The sequence below is a fragment of the Lethenteron reissneri genome, chromosome 42, assembly GCF_015708825.2.
Source record: "Lethenteron reissneri isolate LAM-NWPU_2019-01 chromosome 42, ASM1570882v1, whole genome shotgun sequence".
Taxonomy (NCBI): domain Eukaryota; kingdom Metazoa; phylum Chordata; class Hyperoartia; order Petromyzontiformes; family Petromyzontidae; genus Lethenteron; species Lethenteron reissneri.
The window spans coordinates 6,663,121-6,686,738 of NC_083820.1; the positions used below are offsets into that span (position 1 = coordinate 6,663,121).

The 23,618-nt window shown below is 47.0% G+C and overlaps 1 protein-coding gene across 1 annotated transcript in view; it reads right to left on the reverse strand.

Moving 5' to 3' along the window:
- Window positions 1-268: 268 nt before the first annotated feature.
- The window catches only part of LOC133352868 (putative DBH-like monooxygenase protein 2), a 41,956-nt gene continuing 18,606 nt past the window's right edge, over window positions 269-23,618 (reverse strand). The window contains exons 5-13 of the mRNA XM_061568846.1: window positions 21,213-21,398; window positions 20,049-20,151; window positions 19,176-19,366; window positions 16,588-16,673; window positions 12,659-12,755; window positions 6,619-6,678; window positions 4,475-4,605; window positions 2,773-2,923; window positions 269-1,326 (exon numbers count right to left, since the gene is read on the reverse strand). Of these exons, the coding sequence (XP_061424830.1) occupies window positions 1,000-1,326; window positions 2,773-2,923; window positions 4,475-4,605; window positions 6,619-6,678; window positions 12,659-12,755; window positions 16,588-16,673; window positions 19,176-19,366; window positions 20,049-20,151; window positions 21,213-21,398 (1,332 nt within the window). The 3' untranslated portion in view covers window positions 269-999. The remainder of the gene's footprint in view (window positions 1,327-2,772; window positions 2,924-4,474; window positions 4,606-6,618; window positions 6,679-12,658; window positions 12,756-16,587; window positions 16,674-19,175; window positions 19,367-20,048; window positions 20,152-21,212; window positions 21,399-23,618) is intronic.

Below are 23,618 nucleotides of genomic sequence, written 5' to 3' on the forward strand. Positions count from 1 at the left end.
TGCGGTTGCACCCGACTCAAGAGCCGCATGGCTCACAGGGCTACACCTAATAAATGAAACTTGAAAATGAAAACTTGAAACTAACCCACTGTCCATCTCCATTCCTAGCCCTGACATCCCTTACATGTGCGCAACCCAAAAACCCGTTCGCGATTCCAATTCACGGTCAAACTCCGCGAGCACGCCCGTCGTCTTTGCGTGGCGAGACAAACAACACGGCATCACTAACGCTTCAAAAAAAGCTTTGCCATATCAGTTTCGTATCCGATTGTGGGCACGTTATATTATATTTATTAGAGGCCCCATGGCACAGCAAAATCTTAACAGTTGCTGTTACGCAATTGACCCTCTCCTACTGAACACCGCGATTGAACCACTCTACATTCACAAAAGATAGCCGCAAGTACCTGGGCAACGCCGGGTATTTCCTGATAGTAATTGATAAAGCGAGAATTAGAAAATGTTGAAGGCGAGAATCATTGATATTATCACGATTGTTAATACAAATCCCTTGACAACGTGAAAGACAATAATAACTCCTGATTAGTGCAAGAATCTATAAATGCATCGTTCACTGAATTCACTAAATTATCTTGAATTCATGTCGGAATAATTAATCTTGATGATAATCGCTCCTAATAATTGACAATAATTCAATAAATATTAATTTAATATTGCAATTAACATTTACACATTTGTCATTAATAATAAAATAAACATAAATACCACCCAATATTTTCCAACTATTTGTAGTTGGGGGACTGGAAGGCGCTGTAGGTGGTGAAGTGAAGTATGCAGTGGTATTGGAGAAGGTGGTGGAGTTAAGTAGGTGGTGGAGGTGAAAGTGGTGTAGGCGATGTAAATAACGTGGTGTAATTGGTGGAGTAGGTGGTGGAAGTGGTTGTTGTTTATGGAGGAGCACGTGGTGTACGTGATGAAGCGAGCAGGTGGTGGAGAAGGTGGTGTACGTAGCGGGCATCCACATCGATGAACAGAGCTTCAGGCGACGAGCAGAGCGGTCCCCATCAGATGCAGGAGGAGCACCGGCAGAAGTGTGGTGAGAGCGCCACTCATCCCGGGAGCACTTCCCTTCGTCGTGGAGGTGGTTGGGTTGGTGGAGGTGGTTGTGTTGGTAGAGGTGGTTGTGTTGGTAGAGGTGGTTGTGTTGGTAGAGGTGTTTGTGTTGGTGGAGGTGGTTGTGTTGGTGGAGGTGGTTGTGTTGGTAGAGGTGGTTGTGTTGGTGGAGGTGGTGGGTGTGCTGCAAGGTTGAGCTGTGGGGTCCGCGGGGAGCTTGGGGATCATTTCGATGGAGAAAATGGGGAAAAACTGCATGTGCACACACAAACACAGCAGCAGGGATGGAAAATCGAGCAAAGGATGAGCGACGTGCCATGCCGTAAACATTTATTGATGGGAGTGGTGTTGGTATGAGTGGTGCGAGACGGATGGTCGGACTGGTGAAACAACGTGAAGCAATGCGGATGAGGTATACAATTTGAGTGATGGAGTAGTTCGTAAAATGGATGTAATGGTGAATAGTTTGGTGCTGAATGGAAGAGTGATGGATTGGTGACGAGAAGCTGGAGTGCATAGTTGAGCGGCGGGGTGGAATCGATAATCAGCTGTGTCACGTTTTCAGGGGTTGAGCCGTGAAAACTAGGAAGAATGCACGGACCGTGCAACACTCTTCCACATGCATTTATCCTGAAAACCATTTCATTGGTGATGACGTTTCGTTTCAAGCCGCACAGTGGGATAACGTCACAAAGTGTTAGGAGCGTGACGTCGCGATGATAATTTCACGTGTAGTGACGCCATCGGGGAGTGGGAGCAGATACAAAATGTAGCCATTAGGAGGAGGTGTTGGGGAAGAGCGGGCTTGGGGAGGGGTAGGAAATGGGGGCAACTCGTGTTCCACTTTGTTTGATACGGAATTATATTTATTTATACTGCAATTCAATGAGCTATAAAGCTCTTTTTCACATATGAACCTTATGGCGGGACCCCGGGGTTCCATAAGCCACCGGCTCTCGCATAAACTGCATTGCCGACGTAATTTTATCTGTTGAAGGTGAACGGTACGGCGATCTATTCCTCTCGAAGAGCTCTACACGATGCATTAATCAAAGTTGTGTTTCTTTTGGGCATTCGTCCTCGCTGCGCTTGGACGACATGACAACAGAATGATCCGCGCCAGGTCGGTCGCGGCGTTTATGTGCACGGTGGGACGGAGTCGCCAAAAATCTATTAATTACGATTTTGACTTCCGTTTATTCAGGACCCCGGGGTACCGCCATAAGGTTCATTTGTCCAGATGGTGGTGGTGGTAAACTTGTCCACTCATCTCAACTAGCCACGGAAGGAGACGAGAACACAGAGCAGAACATTTGTCGTCCTCAAATGCTTTTTTTTTAGCCGGCCCCAGTGGGGGAGGGGGACAGGAGGGGGCCAGATACACATTTCCGTTCCCACACACAAAATGCAGCAATGTAACGACAGTTTAAACCAGTGGTTTCTTAACCCGGGGCGCAAGCACCACCTGGGAGGTGTCAGATGCCCTTTTCTGTGGGTGCGAGAAATGGCCATCAAAAACACAAATTGAGCACTTAAGTTTATCAAACCCAATGTATTTATTAACATTCTAAAATGTTTTTTTTTACGATTGAGAACCAAAGGGGATGCAAGGCTGCAGTAAAAGTTTAAGAACCACTGGTCGAGACGCTCACGCCCCCTCCCACACCCCCAGTGTTCTCACCCCCGACCCATACTCACGTCGTTTCCGGAGAAGACGTACTGCGTTGCGTTACGAGCGGCACTCTCCACTTGGCGAATCATCTGCTCGGTCCAGGGGATGACGTCATAGATGTCATATAAATACTTTCCGAAGGACGCTGGTGGGCTGGTGATGATAAAATTATTTTGCCTGTGCAAAGTTTTGGTCAAGGAGAGAGGTGCCCAATGAGGCATGTTAGGCTGTGATTCGTTTGTAATCGTCTTACATCTTTATGCAAGTGTAGTCTTCGCGTGTCTTTTTTTTGGAAAAGGTAAGAAAATATATCAACTGTCTGTCCATATTGCCTCCTCAGCCATGAGCCGAAATTGTCATATTAACGCTTAAGACTCCCCCAGAACCACATTAACAACCATGGTTTATGGTTGGGAGGGAATGATGCGATTTTCGCTGGCCGTGTTTTTTTAATCACCGGGATCGTACTTTAAGTTGTCATCTCTTCAGTTTTCCTCTAGGGATGGGAGAGATAAATACATCTTTCCCAAACTTGACAACTTGGCGACCCGAGTCTCATTTCCTATCCGTGGTTCACATCAGTGGCGTATATGTAACCTGGTCTTGGGCCTCTCCTGTGTCATCTCAGCCTGAAACGAATACTTGGTGAGGTGCGTAATTAGTACTGGGGAGACAAATGAGGCCGCGTGATCCTGGCCACACCCCACTCTCGCCCCGTGCGGTGTATGTGCATATCGTAATCGCACCATTAAAGCAACAACGGCTATCATGAAGGCACCACAGTTATGCCCCGAAAGATGCGCGAGACATTTCCCGTCGCTGAGTCTGCTACCACGAGAACTGGCTGGCGGTGAAAAAAAATGTCGTGGACAGTGACCAGGTAATGAGTTCCACGTCAAAGGGCCGGACATCGCCAAAGTGAGACAACCAGGTCGGTGAGCGGGTGGGTGGGTGGCCGAGCCTTATGGGCAAACACAATCTTACGGGGTCCGTGCACCAGATGTTTCTTTCGGTGCGTGGGACGATCGGGTTACGGTGTGCTGCCGACCACAGTTGACGGCCATTGGCACAGGCATAGACTGGGTACCACGTTGCGTCTCGGCTAGATTGGGCAGTGCGTATTGGTGCAAACACTGGAGCAGTACTCCATAGATGGGGCACGCACAGCTTGTTGTCTCAATCTGGCTGGCCGGACTGTCAGCCGGTGCAGCGCGTCATGAAGTGTCACTGGGATGTGATCTGTGTCTTTGCGGTGGACTGCAGTACTGTGTCCGGCGTTAACAGACGCTCATAAACAACACTTTCTGGGCTATTACGTGAATACGGTCTGTTCTATAATTCGTAGTTTTACATCACACGAATTGGATATAATGGGATTAATGTATTAATGAACACATCTTTTTATAGCACAGATGCGTTGGATGTAACGCGATCGAGTGAACAGAACTACGTCGCGCGAGTAGGAATAAGCGGTTGTATGGCTGCCTTGGCGTAGCATCACGCAAGGCGGGATGGCTGCTGGATGCTTCTCGACTGCTACCCACACGCCTCAGTCTTTGTTCAGCCTGGGTACGCATCTCACGTGTTTTCGCGGACTGTGCTCTACCACATTATTTATTATAACGCGATTTTTCCATAAAGCGGTGTTCTTCAGGAATGCATTATAGGACAGACTGTACTTTGTTTTTTCAAGTGCGGGTGTGTTTCTGTGTGTGTGTTTGCACTCACGGATTCAAAGTGAATCCCATCACTGGAGCTACAGCAGCTATGTCGTACATGCTGCGACAAAGTCCAATGTTCACTTTGGGGTAGTAGAATAAAAAGGAGAGGCACATTTCATTCATCGTCCTCAGTCCACCCTGTGACGGGAGGGGCAAGGAGAGAGATGTTGAGTGGAGGAACAATACATTACAATTTGCATTAATAAAGCGTCTCAATGCGAGCACATCTCCGCATATAATTGGTCGCGTTAAGGCGCCGTGGTGGCGAGATGTTAACTACCTCGCCTGGTTTGCAGGAGATCGTGGGTACGATCCCGACCCTGACGCCTGTATATTTGGAGTTGCATGCCTGCCCGTGTTCGTGTGGATTATCCCTCCATATTTAGAAACATGTATTCAGACTATTTGGCTGCTATAAATATACACATGATACACCTGGTAAAATAGAAGTTTAGTTTTCTATGAGTCATGAGATTTGTTTTTAAAGGCGGATTGTGAGGTTAGGGACTGGGGTAAGGAGGTGATGGTGACGATAATGTTGATGTTTTTCAAAAGAAAGGAGTATAACCTGGTTTTGTCAGCAAATTCATCCGTCTGCTTTTTCAAGTGGATAAACGTAAAAATGCACGGATTATTGCATATAATGGGATCTGCCAAAAGCACCTCCCCATATGAGTGTGGATAAAAGGCATTGCCCTAACAAGGAACCAATGATTAAGATTGCGTTCCAGGGTGAAGGAAAACGCACGCTTGGGGAAAACATATTTGGGGGGGGGGGAACATGCTGACACCAGCACTGCTGATATTCTGGTTTTAACCCGAGGGAACCATAAATAAATTATAAAACATTGAGTGTTCAAGTTTACCAAGTTGATCTCAATTTGATTGCTGAACAATGCAATGACAATAACGTTTGTTTTTCACTTTAATCAGGAGTATATTTTAGGCATCTAAGGATTAAACATTGTGGGTTTATTGCCATGTGGCAAACACTCTTTGCAGGGCATATAAAAGTGTGCCACATTATTAGTATGAAAGACGTAGTGGAGGAATCTGTTAAAGTAGTTCTGTGCATCATCTTCTCGGGCCATTCTCTGATGCGAGGTGGTGCACTGCTCACTGGAAGGATAAGGATGTCGATTTGGTATAGGGTGCTTAAAATGCCATGGCATCTTAAATCACCTTTTTAGTGAACAAAAAAACATAGAGAGACGAACCGACCTATAACTTGTGAAAGTTTGTGACCGGTTTTAAATAAATTGTTGGTAATGTCATCCCTGAAGGTCGTTTACAAAACGTTCGATGTGCCCATGCTCAACTGCATTTTACAACCTTTGCTACATTTAAATTCTGGACTACAGCCACCCCATGCTATCAGGCATGGAGGTTGTTTGACCATACTTCACCACACTGGTCATTGTAGCGTTGTCAAGAGGGGACCCTAGGACCGGTTTAGACACCACTCGACTGTGGAACGTGGACTCTAGGAGGAAGGAATGAGCAGTTGAACACGGGCAGCTGATACGCGATTTCCTCTTAAGCTTGGTGAGAATGAACTGTCGAGGATAGGATGATTAACAGTCTTATGGCGGACATAGATGTTAAGAGGATAACCTTGAAAGGATAAAAGAGCTCACCAAGATTCGACGGGTGCAGTGACACGAGGCGGATGGAGAAAAGCAATTGAACCGAGATGCTTCTTTGAGTTGTGGAGGAGAGAAGACCAAAAAGGCAGGGCAAAGAAAAGAGTAGAACTAAAAGTACTGGAGAGCGTTGGAGAAAGAGAGACAATGGGAAGGCATGGAAAGGTGTCTCACAACCAGCCCAGGAAATGCCTGGACACAGAGACGATGACGATTTTTTTTTACATTTGCGTCGTATTCTTGGATGTTGGTGTAGCTGTACGAATCTGCAATGGGTCTCTGTGGTGGTGTCTACCGCTTCAGTTGAAATATTACTGTTCATTGTTTCAATTTTATTTTGCAGTATTTTATTTACTTTTATTCTGAAATAAAGGGCTGACTATAATTCTACATCTTTGTGAAGCATCGTGAGAGGTAGATGCTAAGTATATTAAAATTGTTATTCTATGAAGATTTCATGTTGTTGGTCACAGCGAGTTTCATCCGAGTGTTCATGCCAGTAACGTACAGTGGTGGTCACATTGCGGGTTGTGGTCCTGTAGGTGCACTCCGTGACCACCTGGTCTCCCTGAATCATCGCACAGACAGCACAGTTGAGATGTCAAAACACAATCAGAATCTTTGTTTAGACTGGAGGAGGTGGAATCCGAAGAGTGATGAAGCTCTTTTTCACAGGTGTCCAAGTCGGGGGCGAGGGTCAGCAAGTTACAACAACAAACAATACAAGAAACGATGGGAGTGCAAAATAGAGAAAAGTTAAGCAGGTTACTAAAAGTACAAATGACATAACCACATAATTTCCTGCCGATTTTTCAGCGCTAAATTGCAAGCTTGGGGCAAGGTGAGAAAATAGCAGCACAGCAAGCGATAACCCTGTCATCATCGCACGTGAGAGGCTGTCGTGGAGAATGTGAATTAATCGGAGGGTCTTTCTATTGTCCACTACATTTAATGGATAACAATACATGTGTAACGGGTTCCGGAGACACTTGTAGAGGTAACTTCTTTATTACAATATAACACTCCAACAGTCCAACTCTCAAACAGTCCTGATACTCTGTTACAGCCTAGGTACACAGCCTAGCTACACAGCCTAGATACTCTACTCTGGCTATGCTTCGGAACTCGCCCTCACAAGGTCGTAGAGTCGGGAGTTCCAGAGTCCCAGAGCTGGCTCTCACAGCATCCCAGGGTCTTCAGATGGCTGGTCGTGGGTCTTGGGTCTTGAGTTACAACTGGGCCCCGATCGTCCAGGGAGCTCTCCTTTTATGCCTGGTCCAACGAGGGGTGGGGCCGTGTGCGCCACCAGACATCTCACAGAGCACACACAGCGCCCCCCCCCCCCCCGTTGGCGGCGCCCAGAGGCTTAAGCGTCTGGACCCCCTGGGAACCCAACACCTGGCGCCCAGAGGCTTAAGCGTCTAGACCCCCTGGGAACCCAGCGCCTGGCGCCCAGAGGCTTAAGCGTCTGGACCCGCCCGGGAACCCAGAGCCCCCAGCAGCCCCTCCCTTCTTATGTCACTACATTACCCCCCTCTACGTAGCCTCCAGCCATCCCGGCTGTCAATAATTAGAAAGTTTAAATTAACCAAAGGGAGAGAGAGAAAAAAAAATACGCGAGCCTCAACAGGAAACGAAAAGAGATCAAGAAAGCAACCATAAATACCATAACCAACCTGTACAACTCTACACTATATACAAGCATCAATCACCAAAAAGGTGAAGCAATGACACGTGAACAAACGCACCCGCGGCACACCTAGCCCTCCTCAGGATCCGCATAGAAAACGGGGAATTAACAATAACAAATATACAGATTCCGACGCGTTGGATGCACAACCAACACCGGTAATCGAACCGAAATCACACAACCACCGCATGGATGGCAGGGATCCACACCACTCTGCCAGCCTCCCATCCGTCAGGTGGAGAGAAGGCGAAGACCAACATGTCGAGCATCCCTCTACACACACTTATCCGGACGTCTGTCTACGTCCCGGGTCGAGAAGTCGTACTTCAGGGCCGACCCATGTACTGGGCAAAGAAGTCGCACTTCAGGGCTGCTCCAGTATCTACATTTTTAAATATATATATAAAATTTACATGACACAACCAAAATAAATCTGCCTGCTCCTGTCCATAAATGGTGGCCGCACACGCGAACTGCATCTCCAAGGCATCCCGTGCTTGTGTCCCAGCAGCCCTCAATGAGGACCACCACCGACATTACACGTCAACCGTTTGCACCCCCCACCTTTCCAACGTGGCGTCTCCATCCTAAAACCCCGCACGTCGGCCATATCGGGGGGGACTTCAACCCAGTCTCTCTCCAAGACTCGCATCGCAGCATATAGCTGTACCGACCGATCTGAGACCCAATCTCTCTCCAAGATTCACATCGCAGCATATAGCTGTACCGACCGATCTGAGACCCAACCGCTCTCCAAGACTCGCATCGCAGCATATAGCTGTACCGACCGATCTGAGACCAAACCTCTCTCCAAGACTCACATCGCAGCATATAGCTGTACCGACCGATCTGAGACCCAACTGCTCTCCAAGACTCGCATCGCAGCATATAGCTGTACCGACCGATCTGAGACCCAACCTCTCTCCAAGACTCGCATCGCAGCATATAGCTGTACTGACCGATCTGAGACAACCCATTGTTCACTCCCTGCACAACATGCACCCTAACAACTGAGGGATACAGTCCCAACTTAACGGGACAACTACACCTGAACACCACAAATCTCGAGCCCACTGTTTCAACGCGCCTCAGAGTGTTTCAATCTCCGGGCCGTCAGGGTGAGCCTACTGCTCCAGACGTACCATGGAGGGTCTCAACCTCCGGGCCGTCAGGTCAAGCCGTCAGCTATTCCATGACGGGACCACACTCTCCGAGCCCTGTGAGCGCACAGCCCACTAGGCTAGACATGCCACGGAGTGTTTCAATCTCCGGGCTGTCAGGTCAAGCCGTCAGCCATAGCATGACGGGACCACACTCTCCGAGCCATGTGAGCACACAGCCCACTAGGCTAGACATGCTACGGAGTGTCTCTATCTCCGGGCTGTCAGGTCAAGCCGTCAGCCATAGCATGAGGGGACCACAACTCTCGTGTTAGACACGCAACACCCGCTGGGCCATTGTCACCATCGGAAGATAAATGCCCCATACAGTATATACATCGTTAACAATGACAGCACAAGCTATACATTAACAATCACGAACAAAGCTCAATACAAACCATACATTGTTAACAATCACAAGCAACGTTTCGCACACACATTGACAACACTCACGGGCGAAGCTCCACACAGTTTACCCAACAACAGTCACGACTCCCCGACGACAACGAAGAAAATGTCAACAAAAAAATCATTAATCCGGAGCGCGTAAATGTACGAAATGTCAGGGGCCTGGTCTCCCGACCTCCAACCTTTGGCCAGAGCAGCAAAGGCGGCGACCAGCGTGTCTGTCCATGTGCCAGCCCCGGCGCTGGTTACAGTAAGAATGGCGCCCTCACTGTCCGGTCGCAGCGCTGATGACGCGGTATGCTAGGTTGAAGCCAGCTGTCGTCCGGCAGTGAAGGTCGCAGCGCTGATGACGCGGCGTTGCTAGGTTGCAAACAGCTGTCACCCGGCATTGAGGGACGCAGCGCTGATGATGCGGCGTCTCCGGGTTGGTCCACGCTGGGCCCGGAAGTGACGTCGCTCTCAGCGGTCACTGCTCCTCCGGTGGAAGTGATGTCATTCCCGGAAGTATCCCTCGCATCCGTGGGGGGGACGCCGGTGGCGGGAATGGCGGCGGTGTCCGCCATGTTTGTGGCGGCGGCGGGCTCGAGCGAGCGCCGCGCCTCCTCTCTCCCTCCCGCCATCGGCCGCGAGCACCGCATCTCGCCCAGGAGGGAGGCGGTGGCGCAGAGCAGCTCTGCGAGGCGAAGCAGCGCCTCCTCCATCTCTGCTCCCGACGCTGGAGAGGGGACGGTCGGCGGAGCAGACAGCTGCTTAGCCGGCGGTGTGGCGTTGTTGTCGGCCGGCGGTGCAGCGTCGCTGTCGGCCAGCGTTGGCCGCCCCATCGCTGCCTGCTCCTCTTCATCGCCGTCAGGACTGAAGGTACGTGGCTTACTTCTTGTCTCCATAGCCACTTCTGACGCCAAATGTAACGGGTTCCGGAGACACTTGTAGAGGTAACTTCTTTATTACAATACAACACTCCAACAGTCCAACTCTCCAACAGTCCTGATACTCTGTTACAGCCTAGGTACACAGCCTAGCTACACAGCCTAGATAATCTACTCTGGCTACGCTCCGGAACTCGCCCTCACAAGGTCGTAGAGTCGGGAGTTCCAGAGTCCCAGCGCTGGCTCTCACAGCATCCCAGGGTCTTCAGATGGCTGGTCGTGGGTCTTGGGTCTTGAGTTACAACTGGGCCCCGATCGTCCAGGGAGCTCTCCTTTTATGCCTGGTCCAACGAGGGGTGGGGCCGTGTGCGCCACCAGACATCCCAGAGAGCACACACAGCGCCCCCCCCCCCCCCCCCCCGTTGGCGGCGCCCAGAGGCTTAAGCGTCTGGACCCCCTGGGAACCCAACGCCTGGCGCCCAGAGGCTTAAGCGTCTGGACCCCCTGGGAACCCAGCGCCTGGCGCCCAGAGGCTTAAGCGTCTGGACCTGCCCGGGAACCCAGAGCCCCCAGCAGCCCCTCCCTTCTTATGTCACTACACATGCACCTAATTTATTCATCAACAGTTCCTGTTCGATGGACTGTGGATTAGTTCTCATCTCCTGTTTACAACCCTGAGCTCTTTGTGAATATTTCACAATCCTCTGGTGGGATTGTGTCTGTCTACAGGACAGCTGTTTGAGTTCCCACAAATGTGTACTTATTTTAACACGCTTTCTTTTAACTCACTCTGTTGTTGTCATTGTATCCTCAAATCTTGTAACTCAATTTTAACCCACTTCCCAATGTGGTATCGACTGCAAACTTGGTATACAGTACTTATGTCATACTGATGACAATACTATATTCTATCATAAAAAATATGTATTTTTAAACATTTTTTATATGTTATGTTTCGGCTTGGGTCTAATTGTCCACGCTCAACTGACGTTGGCTGTAAATCACCACGGTTCAATATGGCAAGCTTCGGGGCCACTTCCTGGAGTCGTGGAGTTATGCCATTACTAGTACATTTCATAAAAGCGTGTTTTAAAAAAAGTTTTTTTAAATATATTACTTATTTTAAATGACCCCTGTTCAGAATTTGAACTCGCAATAATAATATCCCGGTTGCGTGTCAAACTCTCTGGTCACTGTGGTGATCCACTGGATTACGATTTATTTACCCAGGAAGATCTCACCGAGTCTCAAAACTGCTTCTGAAGAGTCCATCTGCATTTAAACATTTGGCCAATTATTTTTTAAGGAGAATTAAACATGTGGAAGAAAACCCATGAGTCTGGAGATGGTTACATTCCAGCATCCGCACGGACAGGTATTGACGCTGTTCTGTCTAAACTATAAGTTGAACTAAAACTAACCTTTTTTTATATCAGCAGGTAAGGCCCACTGAGCTATAAAGCTGTTTTATAGAAGCGACCTGGTCACAAATGATAGCTCAACGAAGTGGCTTATCACGTGGAAATGTATAACAACCAAATACTCTTAAGTGCATGTTGCTAAATGTGGATGGAAAAACGGGAGGACCTGGAGAAAATCCACGCGACCACAGGGAAAAATTTACAGGTGTGACGGTCGGGATCGAACCCACAACCTCCTGTATACCAAGTGAGATACTGTAGTTAAAACCTCACCACCATGGCGCCCTGCTTCGAACAAGCAATACGCTAATAATCTCAGAAAACAATCTCCTTTTCCTAAACGCAGGTTTTGTGCTTTTAAGATGGTGTAACCTAACCTGGAAAGTGGGCCAATATACAGCGTGCTTCAAAAAAATGTTAACACTTTGGAGAATTTGCAACAATACCACAAGAAATGTGCCCCCGGGCTCTGGAGACCACCTGGAGAAGATTCCAGGCATGTATTGACAATGATGGCGAATAAGTGGAGACTCTTTGCTTTTTTGAAGCTATTACGGTACATTTGTTAGCATGTTACAGTGTATTATCCGTTCTTTTTCCATTAAAAACGATAGTCCCATATAAGTGATAACATGTTTTTAAGCACCCTGTGTTGTGGAAAGAACTAACAGCTCGGCAAACAATGTCTCACTGTCACAAATACAGATATCTACCAAATTCCAGAGGGTGTGCCTGATCTGACAAGGCACGAGAGAGAGTGGGAAATGCATGCCATTGATCATTAAACCATTGCGGAAGATGAGCAACCAGTGCGGACACAGCCCCAGGAGTGAGACAGCGCCTAAGCCACACCCAAAGCTGGTAGTTGGATAACAAAATATTCCCCAAGGTGTGTGCATAAACATGCTCATGGCAGCAGGGAAAACCCTTCTTCTGGATGCAAACGCAGCCCATCGAGCCGAGACCGTGAACGTACAACGTGCGGGCATTTGTCAGCACTCACCGGCAGAACGGCCGTCAGATTGTTGAGGTAGCGCGTCTCCTGCAATCCAAAGTCGTAGCTCATGTCACGACCAAGGTTTCCAATCTGGCTGCCGTTCCTTTTTCACGCACGCACACAAATAGACATGCACAAACATCAGCTGCCGTCATTACCACTTGAGTGGTGGTGACGTCATCACAGAGATTGCGCCAGGCGTGTGAAAGGCTTGCGGCTGGCAGGAAGTCACGCGATAGACCCAGGTGTTGACCGACAGATTACTGGCAGATGCACCACCTGTGCCCCGCACTGCCTGCCAACTTGCTGCGTTTTAGCTGCTCGTTGCAAGCATCACTCCTCCACCCCCCGATGCTGGAGGGCAACTGCTTCCAACTGCCCAGGAGCATCCTTCATGAACCTCATTTACAGAAGCTGATCTTGCCACGACTGATACCAGTGTAGTGCTGAACTTTACACGACAGCTTCTTGCTTTTCTCTCTCACTTTATTTCGCTAATACCGATCAACATTCCTTCCGCTAACACCAATCAACATTCCTCCAGCGCGCTCTCCGCTCGCTCGCCGCGTTCCGCCGGCCTCGCTCGCTCGCTCCGCATCTCTCACTCTGCCGACTCTCCTCTCCACTCTCTGTCACAGTTCAGCCGCTCTTTATTGGCTTCTCCGTCACACTCAGCCGTGTCTCTATCGGCTTCTCCGTCACACTCAACCGCTTTCTGATGGCTTCTCCACTGCTGCCTTATACGTCTCCACTGCTACCCTATACTTCTCTAATGCTTCTGGCTCTGCTGCTTCAGCTCCAACATTCTTCTCCTCCCAGGCGCGAACTCCCGTCTGCTTCAAAACCCCCTCTCTTTATCCCCAAGCCAATTAATCTCTAATTAATCAGGTGGCATCCCCCGCGACGCCCCTCGCCCCCGCTGGCACCCGCCACGTGTTCCAGACAACGCGGCGCCACTTGGCGACAATAACAACCTCCCTGCCAATCAGTGCCCTGTGTCTTTAATCGCCCCCTACCACCTGTTACTTTCTCCAGACAGTGTGGTACCCCATTTGACAATAACAACCTTTCTGCCAATCAGCGCCCTGTGTCCTTAATCGCCCCCTACCCGTCTCTGGCCTCCTCCTTACGCCTAACGACAATAACAACCTCGACCTCGTTTGCTCCCACTGTACTCTGCGCGCACGTACACCCACTCCTGCGTGTGGCACGTATTTCAGACACTACACCAGTATATATTATTCTACATGGCCAAATAGCTACCTGGGCATGCGGGTTAGATGACCCAGTAAACGAAGGAGCTCACGATCTTTCTAGCATCTGTGACCTCACACAATCCACCTTAGTTAAACCCTCTCATGCCATACTTTGCACACGCACACAACTACACGTAAGATATGTATAATCAGCTTTCAAGTTCCTCGAGTAGAACGAATTCGTGTGGACTCCCTTTCACATGGACTGCTGGAGCCAGTGCTGTTACTGACACTGGTTACGAAATGGTGAACGAGGGGCTACTTTGGCCTTCACCATGTCTGGCCGTGTTTTATCTCCCCAGTGTTGATGTTATGCCACACCAGGTGCTAATTTAAATCTGCGTTAACTCGGCTAGGCCCAGGGCAGGTTTAGATATCACTACTGATTTTCCAAGGCCAGGAAATAAACCTCCAATGAACATGTTTTTTTTTAATTTGACACAAGCTCGATATGCCAGTGCCGTGCTTTCATGTGCTGTCAAATACAGGAAAGCACGGCAATGCTGCAGCGATTTGTGAACCGCACTGATCAGAAGCCGATCCAAACCTGCCAATTCGATGGCGGATGTGAACAACATCCCGCAAGTTATACGGCTGAGACCCAGAAAATCCGCTTTAGAAACACGCGGCGCAAGACTCAGTGTGACGCGAATTTCAGCATCAAAACGGTTAGGATGCAGTGGGCTTCAAGCAACGTGCCCAAGCAAAGACCTGATCAGCAACTCCACCAACAGACTCCTAGGTTTTGATCTTCCATGGAAATAATCGGCAAGCCTTAATCATGCCAAATGTACAAGTGGAAATTCAAAGACTCTCCTGTGTGCGACTTCAGCTACGAATACTAAACCACGGACCATATAGATCTTCGCACTGACCCAAATGTATTTGCAATTCACCAACTCTCAGGCAAAGCAAGAGAATGGCTAAATCACGGATTAATGACTCATGGATTTTCCCTTCAGCCCAAATTTATTATCTAAAAACAGTTGAACATTGTTATTCTTTGAAATGTGTATTACAAATCACGTTCTTAAACTGAACAAATATGCGCTCCAGTTAATCTGAAATCCCCATGATTGTCTCTGCAGTACAGTAGTTGCATATTTTTCAACAGTGGGCGGAGTTTGATTTTGATTGGCGTTGCTCTGCTGTCATCCACTTAGTGAGCAAAGTCTTCTGCGCATGAGCAGGAAAGTGTTATCACTGATCACGCGCATCAATCGGTGGAATCTTTTCTACAAATTTTTTTGTTCATTGACAAACTAAATTTTTTTAACTTAAACATAATTTACACCTATATTAGTGGTTTTTTGGCATAATATCCGCGGAAAATTGATATTTTTGGATTATCCGCGGCCCTCCCTGTCATTAGCATGGATAATCGAGAGTCTACATTAGTTGCTGTTCAGAGGCCATATGACAGAAGGGGCTAGAGAGGGTTAATCTCCAATTCCTGAATTTCATCAGCACTGAAATGTTTTTTTTTATTATGGCTACGTCTCACTCTATACGGGGGGTTGTGTTCTTGAAAAATGGCGCGTAACTCAAAATCGCGCAAATGATACTTAATTTTCCCTTTAGAAATTAAGAAAATGGACGGAGTTAGGAAGATCACGCTGTCGAACCTCATTCTTCCATCTACATATTTCACTGGTTACAGTACATATTAGATTGACAATACTACCATGTGTTAAAGATAGTAACAGTCTATTTAAAGCAAAAAATGTAATCTTCTTGGTTCTTTCGGTAAAGTCACGTAGAAGGAAAGTAATAAAATAATAAAAATAAAACATAATAAAATAAAATAATTCTCACGACGTTTCGGCTACAACGCAAGCAGCCGTCTTAAGGTGAAGAATGAGACACTACCAAGCTAGGAGCTTATATATAAGCTGCGTTGGAGGTGGAAGAGCTCCTAGCTTGGTAGTGTCTCATTCTTCACCTGAAGACGGCTGCTTGCGTTGTAGCCGAAACGTCGTGAGAATTATTTTATTTTATTATGTTTTATTTTTATTATTTTATTACTTTCCTTCTACGTGACTTTGCCGAAAGAACCAAGAAGATGAATCCCTGCAGTCACGAAAGCTTTAAATCGAAACAAAAAATGTAAGTTAAACGAAAAGATGATTTAGTGTGGCGAACTGGGGCTGGTGGAGGGGAGGAGTGGAGAGTGGTGGGGTCACAGGAGAGAGAGGATCATCTTCATCAGATGACGATGGTGGAGATGACGTCAATCGTGATAGCTTTCCGCTGCTCCTTGGATATGGAGCCATCCTTGAATGTAGCTCGACGTTTACCGGACATATTGGTGGTCGAATGTGTGCACAAGGCAAAGTTCGCGTGGACATGAGAAGGAGATGCTGATGCTGCCCGCACTTGTGGTTGTCGCACTGCACCTCAGGCAGCATCGCTACTGAACTTTGTAGCCTAACGATTGGCTCGCAGCGCGTTTCCGTACATCGTGGCCAACGCACTGGCATGCCTTATTTCAATAATAGTGCGACGATAATACAAATAAAAGTGTAAATTAATCTAACGCGCCACATCAAAATCGCGTAATGCAGACACGCGTAAAAGGCAAGGCGACTGTATAGCCAATAGAACGTCCAACTTTTCACAGAAAAAGGTAAACCATACCATTCACAAGGGCCCCTGGCCTTGTCATCGACTCGGACATACCTGAAGTGCCGCACTTGAATCGCGATTCCGGCCAGGTGGGAATGGAGCAAAGTGGCGAATACGTTCATGGTTCCTGACACTTGCCCCTGAAACACCACACACAACGATCGCTAGTGACCAAGTTTCTTAATTTTATTTTAAGAAAAAAAATGTCGGTTTTTATTGGTAACATCATTAAACAAAAAAAGGCAAACATTTGTTCATGTGTACGCACGTCATAGGACATCTATGGTATTAAGATGACTCCATCTCGGACAAATTATAAATATTATTGAGCTGTTGAGAGAAGATGATTGTACAGAAAGGTCGGGTCAATAACTCCACCCACAGTTGCATCGCACGGTCAACATTTAATTTACTTTGTTACGTTCTTGAGTCAGCTGGTCACGATTGGGCAAAATCTAGCCCACATTTCACCCAGGAAACTGGAGAGCAGCACAGACTGAGTGTTAATAGCCTAACATTAGAACTAACAACAACATATTTACGAATCACGGTTAATAGACAAACAAATATACACGACGAAAAATAAGAATAAAAATAATATTTTTTCAATGGCTTGCCTAAATACTAAGGCCTTCACAGACTGCATTCCACAGGGCGTTGGCAAGATGGCAGATCGGGTTAGACATCGTGTGGCTCTGGGAATTGCATGAGTTGATAAGGTGTAAGAGATTCATATAAGAAACAAAAAATATGTATTAAAAGGAGGGATTGTAAGATTATGAGAATGAAAATACACTAATTGGATATTAGACAAAAAAAAAGAGGGGACCTGAAGTTGGAGCAGCTGGTGCAGGGTGATGACAACACCTGAATTCCCCAAATTATATATTTTCTTATCCGTCCTACATTTAAGCTATGAGTAAAAATGGTATTGGGCAGTGGAGAGACGTGATGGAGAGGTGGGTCAAATGCAAATGTCAGGCAGGAAGGACTCTTGTTGTGCATTTGCTATACAAGGGCACTTCCGATTGTTTATACGTATGGAAGTGTCACAGAGGTGAGTCTGTGGGTCGCTATTGTCACTGTTTAAAAATATTTGTGAGTCTCTGGATTTCTATGCATACCTGTCAACCTATACGGTTTATATTCTTTGGATCTTTCGGTAAGGTCTCGTAGATAGCAAATAATAGCAGTCCAAGTGTGTCAGCTGCATGGGCGGGACAGCCAATGCTTAGAGTCGCGGCATCTCTTCAGAAATGCGAGTGACTCGATCAGATGAGCTTTCTTGTCTTGGAGTTTGTTAAAAGATCTTATGGTTATGTGGTAAGCATTGGCTGCCCCGCCCATGCTGCTGACACACTTGGACTGCGCCGCTCAGCGGGGGCTACACGGCTTTTGTGCCCCACCCACTCACAGCGAGCGCTTGTGTTGCGAAACCTCGTGAGTTTTAGTTTTTTTATTATAATTTTTAAATTATTTTATTTGACTTTTCTATCTACGTGACTTTACTGAAAGAACCAAAGAATATGAATTCCTGCAGTAACGAAAGTTTTAAGTCAAAATCTACACGGTTTACCTACATTTTTATACAGGGAATTTCAGTTTTAAGGTCCATATGGCGTACAGCCGTTTCAATACGGGCAACACATTTTTTTGCCCATTTGTTTGTGTTTCTCCCTTGTGATGGGACTTTCTAGGATGAACGTTGAGATTTAGAAAGTCACGGGGTAACAAATAAAGTCTGAACTGGTCTGTAATAAGTAAGATAAGGGGTTGACATGTATGTGTATGCATGGTAACACTGGCTTCTCAGTCCTATCAGAGCTGCACGCCACAGCGGCCTGGGGTGCCCAGTTAACATGCATTGGTGGGCTAACGGTCCATGATGTTTACTGGGTGGATGCCTGGGAGGGAATTTACTGGGAACAGCCATTGACGTCACTCTGACTGGGCGTCTTTAAGTCACCGCGACAAAGGCAGGTTGGGGGGGGTGCATGGTTTTTGCAGTGGTGACAAAGCAAATAAAGGTGGCTGCAGATAACTCTGTGGTTCCTATTTCCATGTTGTTGGTTGTAGTGGTCGGGATGTTGAAGTATGCCCAGGATTTAGTCAACTTTATCATATGCCCGTCTCAGAACCACTCGTTAAAGTATTGGTAGATTATGTCAGTGTTCACCAAATTAAAATGCTTTTTTAATAATTTACAAAATTTAGACATAATGGTGTTTGCTTAGAAACACATCCATCAAATGCGCAAGCGTTGTTGGCTGGTATCTAAGTTGATAATTATTTGGTTCGTTACATATGTCGTTCCTGATATTGAACAACGACTGGATCGGCCACTGAACGGCACGTGGCATTCGTCTTCCCTATCTTGCAAAGTGAGGTTATTTCCTTTAATTCCTAAATTACCGTGGTACATCTGGGACTTTGGTGGAATACCTGGAACGTTTCCAGCACATCTGGGACTTTGCTGTGGCACAATGGTTGTTGCGAAGGACTGATCTATAGAACAACGATGACTGTTATCCGCGATGAAGTTCATGAGGTTAGTCGTGATGGTGGTGGTGGTAATGGTAGGGGTCTGGGAGGAGGAACTACCAGTTAGTTGTCCACGCCTGGGCTGGCACCTAGCCCAGTACCTGCAAGGTGTCGTTGGAGTTGGCGGTGACGAAGCTGCCGGTGTTGCAGATGCCATAGCTCGTGTAGCTCGTCGTCTTCGGGGGGATGAAGTGGTATATGTTTGGTAAAATGCCAGTCTCCAGTATCCCGGTGTCGTACTTGCGCAGGTTAGGTGTGTAGTACAAGCGAAGTCCTGAGCTGTCCCTCACACCTGTGTGTGTGTGTGTGCAACACCAGTGACGATTATCTGAACCGGTCCTGGGTCTCCCCCACGTCGACTCAACCTCAAATGAGTACCTGGTGCAGTGTGTAAACATTGCCGCTTAAGAGACAAAGGCGGTCGGGTGTGGTGCTGGCCACACACCCCCTCGTGTACCTTGCCGGCCTTTATTGGTGCTCACTAACAGCCCTTGCCCCAAAAGTCTGTTAAGGCTCTTTGGGGGATATTTGTCTTTGTGTGTGGTTGATGTGATGCATGTATCCATGTGTGCAAGTATGTATTTGGACAAGTATGCATTTGTATATATATTTGTGCATCTCAAGATTCTATACATAAAAGATATGCAAAGGGACAATGTGGGGATGAGGGATTTAATTTATAATGCGAATAAGTAACTAAACAGAGGAACGTTTTGGAGGTTTTGGGGTATACATGTTGGAAATATTGTAAAGTTTATCATTACGTGCGTGTTCACCGAAGCAGCATTTTGATGACGTTATCATCCACACAGGCGTGCACGAAAAGATAAGTACATCTCGTGAAGAGACGAGTGTTACGGCTGCCTCATGTCTTCCTGGGGTCACCGCTGTACTTTTTTCCCCATAAGGTGCCATGCTCAAATGCCGGAATGTTCCGATTTGGCTGGGGAGGACAGTAGACGTGAGTCACTCACCAGACACCATTTGTGGATTGTTGTAGTGTATCTCCAGCATCACGACCTTCGGGTCTGCGTCCAAGCCCAGCGAGTATCCGGCATCAGCGGGGTAGTCGAACGTCTGGAGAATATCGTTACAGTCATCCACACAATCAGCAGCGGCAGTCGCAGCACCAACGTCAGCAGCAGCAATATCAGCGTAATAATGATGAACATCGGTGTAAACAATTGAACCCACGCCCTTGTCCTGCTACCACTTGTAATTGGTTACATTAAGTAGTAAGTCTTCAGGGCTACAAATAGATAAGATTATAAAAAAAATTCTTGCAACGATTATGATTCTGATGATATTGGCGATTTATGGACTGATTTATTAGGGATGCAAAACTTCATTAGTGTATCGATTACCATTGATTTTAAGGATACGTGTGTTGAATTGAGCGTGTAAGAATCCACATTTTTGTTCTATTTATGAAAATAATATGCTGTTCAATTAATTCTAAGGAAGCTGCACAAATGAGAAAAAAAATAAATACCACAAATAAAATGGTAAAACATTAAAACAATAGATATATATATTCTTTGATCAAATTGTAGCCCTGAATTGTTTCTGTCAGTATATGCGCATTTTTATGAATAAAAATACTATATAAATAAATGTATATACTGAATCTCCACGCAAAAGTGAAATGTTTTGGAATCAATCGGCGTGTAGTCTTTCCTATATGTCAACGTCTGATTTCCACTTTTTGCTCGCCCACCCTGTTCTCTTTGCAAATGGCAACTCATTGAATAATCTCAAAAGACAAGACCAAATCTAGGTTCACCATCAGGTATCCCCCATCCGCCGTCCCCCCTCCCCAGGTCTCATTGGTATTTGGCTTTCAGTGGCTTGAGTACCGCTGGTTGATATGCGCAGGGTTGTCATTGCTATGTCCCCTGTATTTCCTTACATTTCATCTTCCTCTTTCGACACTATCTGTGTTTCTCTTGTGTTATTTCAGCACTTTGAGATGTTGTGGCATTTAATTGCTCGAGACGCACGTCTAAATCCTAGCCATAGCAAGTAAATAAGGATAAAGGTAATAATTATTTCTGTCTCATGAGTTAAAAGAGTTAAAGGGTGATAGTCATCGTGATAATGAGGATGATCATCACGCATTGGTGTACACATGTGCTCACCTCTCCGCCCACAGCCCATGCAGCCAGCACACTTAAGCACCTGGCGCTGGGGTGATTGGGTTCACCCATCGACGAGTAGCATTGAAAGGTTGTATTCATGTAGGACATATTCACGTTGGTCTCGCACACGTACACGATCATGTGGTGCACGAAATGCGTGTTCCCGGCCTGCACCAGCGGCTGCACCTGTGAACGAGAACACACACAGACTCGAGAAGCCATCCCTGCATGGGTTGTTGTTTTTGTTGGCAGTTTGCGTCTGAGCTTGTTTGCTGGAGAGTTGTTAGCATCGGTGGCGCAGTGATTACAACTCGTGCCACGCAGCAAGAAGGGCTTGGGTTCGATTCTCGACTCGTTTACTAATGGACTCTGTCACACGTGCACGGCAGTACACGGCAGTGTTTTATCAGGACAACCGCTCTGTCTGCAGTGTTGAGAGCAACCTCACGGTTCGCATTGCCTGTGTAGACTCACTTGTAATGAATCGAATGTATAATTGTCCACTCTGTAGCATATAGGAACCTGAAAACACATTTTGCAAAGCTACGGGTAACTAGGTGCGTTTTAGCATTCTTTAACAGAAGGAAATGGTGGACCGAGAAATTCAGCTACGGTGTTGTGACGTGGGTTGTGTGTCTGATCACTATTGCAGATGTAGTGATATGGAATCGGTCACTACGGCATGTAGCGCTGGCTACTGGCAAAAAGAAGCTCGGCTGCCATGGCAACCCTGTCCGCCAGAGGTGAGGGGGTAGGCGGGAGGAAGGGATGTGGGGAGAAGGGGAAGGACGGGGTACGGGAGAAGCCCCGGAACCTTCTAGGGGGTTCTAGAAGGGGGGCGTAGCCAAGGGAATGCGAGGCTGCGCTGGGGGGATATAAGGGGGACTCCGGGGAGGACTCGGGGTCATTGTTGGAGTGGACCCCTGGAACCCGTCAAGTCAAGTCCCGTCAAGTCTCGTCAAGTCAAGTCCCGTCAAGTAAAGTCTCGTCAAGTCTTCGTCATCGACACATCGTCTTACCCTAGTCTCAGCGTTGTGTGTCAGGCAGTCCGTTGTTGTCCTGACCTTACTATAGTATTCTCAGCGCCGGTGAAGGGTTTAAATAAACACAGTGCCTCCTAATAAAGTGTCTCTCCAGTCTGTCACTAAACAGATACTAAATTTACCCTTCTGAAGAGGACTTTTGAAATTAAGTTTTGCCGTTTCACAAACCCCTGGTGTTCAGCTGTTGTGGAGTCGCCCACCATCTCCGGAGTACAGAACACAACGCGGAGTCTCTTACTCATCCTCTCCGAAATGTTTTTGTTTCGTTGTTGTTGCTGCTGCTGCTGTCTATTTAGCAGACATGTCCCTCGACGGGAGGAGAGGGGGACAGGGTGGACCAGCTACATCTGCAAAGGTGCAGAGACCGACTGGAATGGAAGAGGCCTAACAGCGGGAAGTCCCTTTCCAACACCCCCCCCCCCCCCCCCAAGGCTATACGCAGGCAATGATCGCATACCTGTCAACCCATATGGTTTACCCATATTCTTGTACAGGGGAAATAGAGTTTTGAGGTCCATACGGCGTACAGCCATTTCAAAACGGGCACTTTTTTTTATCTATTCGTTTGTTTCCCCTTGTGATGGGACTTTGTAGGATGAAAGTTGAGATTAATAAGGTCTGAATTGGTCTGTAATGAGGTCGGCACTGATATAGGAGTTGACAGGTATGTGATTGGCCCGTCTCAAATACGAGTCAGACAATCAGATTGTGAAAGGGCACCAAAGCAGGCAGTGTTTGGTGGAATTGGAAGAAGGTGGTGGGTCGAGTTGGTCGGTGTTCTGCCTCACGGCAGGTGTCGGGGTGTGCGTACACAGGAATTTCCTGGTATGATGTTGAGTTTGGTCACGTGACCAGGAAGTGAAGATTTAAGATTCTCTAAGCCATGAGGCAGGGTATCAGCCATTATGCAGAGTACAAAATGGAGGCACAAATATTATCTCAGTGAAGACAGGTACATCTGTTCATTGTGGGACTTTAAGAAGCATTGTCTGTAAGTTCGTTTATATTCTTATAATACTGGAAATGCTGTTATAATGTTAATATTATTCTTATAATGCTGTAAATGGCGTTATAATGCTGTTAAATTGCTATGATAAATATGAGGCCTTGTTAACAACGAAGCCTGCCACTTGCATTATTGTGAATGTTACTTGTAATTGAACAAGTCGAGTCAGACTTGTACCCATGTAACTTTAATGCGATCTTGATAGCAAGGATGAAGAAGTATCTCATCCACAGTTCAGTGTTAGGGGTCGTCCATAAATGACGTCACGCGATTTTGGACGATTCTTGACCCCCCCCCCCCCCCCATCGTCACACGGCGTCACAAAAAGTCAGACCTCCCCTCAAATATGACGTCACA